This window comes from Frankliniella occidentalis, unplaced genomic scaffold (genome assembly GCF_000697945.3).
Source record: "Frankliniella occidentalis isolate FOCC.00 unplaced genomic scaffold, Focc_3.1 Scaffold225, whole genome shotgun sequence".
NCBI lineage: Eukaryota > Metazoa > Arthropoda > Insecta > Thysanoptera > Thripidae > Frankliniella > Frankliniella occidentalis.
The window spans coordinates 57208-61969 of NW_026267351.1; the positions used below are offsets into that span (position 1 = coordinate 57208).

Here is a 4762-nt window from a genome sequence, read left to right on the forward strand (position 1 = left end):
ATGCGGTTGGCGCTACTGGGGCTGCACGGCGCAGTTTGGTGTTGCTTGCGCGAAAGTTTTTCACTGTGTTGTTCTTGACGTAAAACAACGTGGTGTACTGATTTTCTTAGTGCATAGCGCTTGTGCTCAGAGCAGCCTACTCACAACAATACTTGCAATGCACTCAAAAAATTCAAGTAAACGTAAAATTTACTAATATCAGGAACACATTGTTTTGAAGGGGTGACGAGGTATTTGAAATATGTACCCGTTACCCGTTAGTGATACCTTTCCTGGGCATCCGAGGGAAGTCCCGTACGAGTACTGCATTCTGCACTCCACCTCCATCGGCAACTGGAACTAACTACAGAACTGTGGGCCGCTTTGCCTGCCACTGCGCCGCAATACCGCCAAACACACTATACCCTTGTAAGTACCGTACGCAGACGGGTTGCCTACCCAGACGGGGGCGTGAGCAGAACTCGCCAACGGCCTCCACGGGTATGGATAAGTATCGTTGTCTCTTTCGCGTATAATACTTTCGCTGGATGTCGGACAGAAACATGAGCGAATCTTACGCTATATGATATGGCACACAAGCCGGGACAGTCAGCCACAACACGGATCAGCAAGGTCAAGGACCAGGCCATGCCGGGGCCCGGGGCCCGGGGCCCGGGGCCGGCCCAAACAATGCCGACTGCGCGCGATTACGTGCCGAGAACGCGTGCAGCGGGGTTACGTCAAATTGGTGGCGAGAGAAGAGACGATTATGGTATTTTGCCGTGTGTTTTGTTATTGTTCGCGAATTGGCTTTAGTGGATTGTCTTTTTCTTGAATAAGCACGAGACAATGTTGTAAAATTTAGTCAATCAAAAGTCGACGTTCAAAAATGTTGTTGCCTATTAATAGGCAATTAATAGCCAAGAATTCTTAGTTTTCTCTTCGTACAGTTTTTAAACACTTACTCAACGGGCTGGCAGACGCCGCGGCTGCGAGGAGCAGCACGCAGCAGACGAAGCTCGTCAGCTGGCTCATGGTGACCACTATGGTGAGCACTATTCACACTCGCAGAACAGAAATAGAAATATCGCACACCGACTAGCAACACTATCGGCGTGTCACAGACACAAAAACAAACACGGAGAGACACACACGACTCGACGGGAGGCTGACAACTGACTGACGGGTGCGCGCGCCGGGCGCGCCGCCTTATACAACCGCGGGGCCGGCCGCAGCAGGCCGCAGCAGCGCCGGCCGGGCGGCCAATCCCGGGGCCTACCGTGTATCCTCTTCCCCGAAACGACAGCCAATCAGAGAGACGATGCACGGCGGCGGCGCGGCGCCGGCCGGGGAGGGAAGAGAGATACTGGGGAGGAAAACACTCAAGTACGATCAAAAACATAATATATTCGAAGAACAGAAACTGGGTGGCTGCGAAAAGGAAAAGTTGCCTCGAAATGAGAAATGTAGAAAAACACAAAACAAAACATTTGATGTTTGAAAGTAACATTTTTAATTAAGACTTAACATGCTGAGTCACATTGGAGGACCATCAAAAATTGTTCTCTGTAGAAATTACAAAAAACTTATGAACCGAGCGAAATAGCGCCTCCACATGGTTGATTCGTGCAAATAGATTTACGACTGGGAAAACCCTTCCGCTCTCCCGCATCATCACTTTTCACTTTTTGTTGACGGCGTGACCCACCCTCCCGGGCCGTTATCGAAGGCCTCCCCCTCCCCGACCACATCAAGTCCGCCGTCGCGTCGCTGTCTCGACGGTCCTCCCCTTCTCTCTTTCTCTCTACCTCCGTGGGGACCAGGCGTAAACGAACGTGTCATCGGGGCACTCGCCCCTCCCACCGCCACCCGCCACCCTCGTACCACTTTTCCCCTCTCTGGGCACTTTTTTGGGGACGACCCCGCAAGCCTTTCCCTTATCCGGCGCCGCTCTGACGCCGCCGATGGGGCGTCGCCGGAGTGTCGGGAGGAGAGGTCTGGGCTCGAGACATGCCCCTCTCCTCGCCCCCTCCTCCCACGTGGTTATCACGCCCCCTCCCCCACACAATCACAAGCCGCCCGCCGCGGCGGCTGCGACTCCTTCGCGTGATTGTTTTCAAATCACGTACCGCACGAGGTGCAGCGGGTCACGGTGCGCGCCACGCGACGTCTGTCTCCTGGGACGCGGGACACCGCGACGCGACTGACTCGCTTAGGTGGTTCCGCGAACGAGCTGCGCGATCCCGCACTACTTATGGCCATCTTTCGCTCCGTGAATAACATCAACTACTATTACTGGCAGGCTCCCCAGAAGCGCTACTGCATTAAATGCGCTTCAATGCGCATTCAAATGCACATAAAAGGTGACACGTTGGTGACGCATTAAATGCGCGTAGAGTGCACTAAATGGGCATTAAATGCTGTAATGCGCTTTAAAAGCGTCACCAATGTGTCACCTTTTATGTGCAGTTTAATGCGTATTTAAGCGCATTTAAGCGCATTTAAGGGCATTTAAGCGCATTTAATGCGGTTGGCGCTACTGGGGCTGCACGGCGCAGTTTGGTGTTGCTTGCGCGAAAGTTTTTCACTGTGTTGTTCTTGACGTAAAACAACGTGGTGGTGGTGGTGGTGGTGGTGGTGGTCAAGTAGAAGGGCAACAGGCGCGGGTCGGTGGCTGGGCACCCCCATCCCCGTGGCGGCGCCGTCAGCAGCTTCCAAGACTCTCCCGACGCTCGCCGCGCCCCGGGCCGCGACTGGACCAGACCAAACCGGGGGCGGCGCGATGCTGGATTCCCCACGCCATCGCGGCTCCCTTCCCTCGCCTCGCTCACCTGGTCTCTCCCTCTCTCTCTCTCTCTCTCTCTCTCTCTCTCTCGCTCGCGGAGGGCTCCGGGTGCGTCTGGTCAGGTCCGCGGCGGGTGGCAGGTGGCAGGTGCCTGGGTTTGACTCATCGTGCCGCTCACCGCGGCAAGCACGCCCAGCTGACATGACTCACGTGATTGGGTACCTGGCAGGCGCGCCCAGGCTAGGCGGGCCGCGGCGTGCGCGTGCGTGGGCGCGCAGGTGTCCTCCAGTTGTGGCAGGATGACACTACGCGAAACTGTGTCGGATCGGTAAGACCTCGTAAAGGGGACGTCATGTTGACGTTTACTTGACGAGATCAGGTCAAGATTAGGTCAAAATAATTTGACGAAAGCGGACTGTTATGACGTCAGTGCGACTTGTATGACCCTTTCGTGACGTTTTCTTGTTTGCTGGGTCTATAGGTTGGTCGCGCTGTGCCCCGTCCCAGCAAACGCGTATACTAGCCCGCACGCACGGGTGCGCGTGGGTTGCCTATTCACAAGTCGCAAGGCGCCATGGCCGCAGCCAATAGGCAAAGCAACCTGCACCCGTGCATGCGGGATGGCGGGCCAGTGTATAGTACGCGTTTGCTTGCTGCTGGGACGGGCGAAGCACAGCGACCAACCAGTCTATGATCATATCGAATCGAACGTTGTCACGTTTCCGATATTTCATTTTTGGGTATGCGCGACAGAGATACTAGAAAAGGAGAGCAGAGTGACCTGAGAAGGCAAAAGGGCGATATTTTATCACAGCCTTCTTGTCCTTCTTTCACTCAGATAGTTCTCATTGTGACGTCATGCAGCCTGGACTAGCCTACGCCGCTGGCCGGCACTTTAGCCTGGACATAACTATGGTCGGCACGTGTGCTTCCTGGGCCACCCGACTATCTTCGTACTAGACAGTCGCTAGTTGTTTCCCTGATATACCTGGCACAGTCATCCGTCAGAAAGCTGTTCCACGAAGAGTAGAGTAAATCAGGGAAAAACATAGCGAACCATTACACATGAGCATACCAAACCAGTTTTTTCAAGAGAGCCGAAATATTTTTTTTTTTTTCGCAAAGAGATTATACTATCATCGGGCTGAATCATACATGATTCGCAGAATTACTGACCCAGAGTTAAATTAACGTATAAACATATCTCCCGCGATTTTCGGAGAAACTTTAATCATCCCTCTTTTGGAAATGTGAACGACAAAAGAAGTTGAGAGAAAACATATGGTGTCGCAATCTGCAAAGTGCAGCTCAGCTCGTTTGGTTTCCGTCTACCCGGGCACGGGCTCACTGAGAGGTTATCGCTAAGGTCGATCCATTCCGCGACGAGAATATCACGACTTGTACGTGGTACATACAGCGAACTGCTTGTGCACCGATGTAGTAGCGCCAGCAGCACCCGGATACATTTACTACTGTTTTTGCGCGTAGTATTCCACTACTTTTCACTCCACTCCAGGCAGGCGCCCACCAGTCTGCTTACGCACTACGCCCGTGCTCAGACACACGGAGTAGCGCCGTCGCTACCCCGCATGCCCTCTGGTTTGGGCGGGAAAACGCAAACTGCGCGGGGAAAAAATGCCGGCAACGGGTCCTCCCCGGTCCAGGGAGTCATCGATTCTCTCGCAAAAAAGCTGGAGGAGGAGGGTCGCAGGGCATATGTACCCGGCTAGAAAAAGACTTTTAAAAAGAATTCGCAGCCGCCACCCTCTGGTGGGGGCGATCCGCGTATTACTTTAAAATAACCCCACTAGCATGACGATATAAATATTTTGTGACAGGCAGTGCAGAAAATTTTTGATAACCTTATCAAAAAGTTGTAGATTGTTGGAAAGCGGCCCCGGCGAGCAGGAGCGACGAGGAGGTGGGTCCAGCGTTCTGCGTGCCGGGCCCGGGCCAGGCTCCGGCGCGGGCAGGGGCAGCCACCCCCCGGCGGGGACC

The 4762-nt window shown here is 54.0% G+C and overlaps 1 protein-coding gene across 4 annotated transcripts in view; it reads right to left on the reverse strand.

The window, feature by feature from the left end:
* Positions 1 to 1191, reverse strand: part of LOC113210045 (uncharacterized) — a 13391-nt gene extending 12200 nt beyond the window's left edge. For 3 of the 4 annotated variants that reach the window (XM_052272788.1, XM_052272789.1, XM_026427859.2), the window contains exon 1: positions 945 to 1190. In XM_052272788.1, coding sequence (XP_052128748.1) covers positions 945 to 1014 — 70 coding nt within the window. In that variant the 5' untranslated portion in view covers positions 1015 to 1190. Of the gene's footprint in view, positions 1 to 944 lie in introns of all 4 variants that reach the window. The other variant, XM_052272790.1, reaches the window with a different exon arrangement.
* Between the last annotated feature and the right edge of the window lie 3571 nt (positions 1192 to 4762).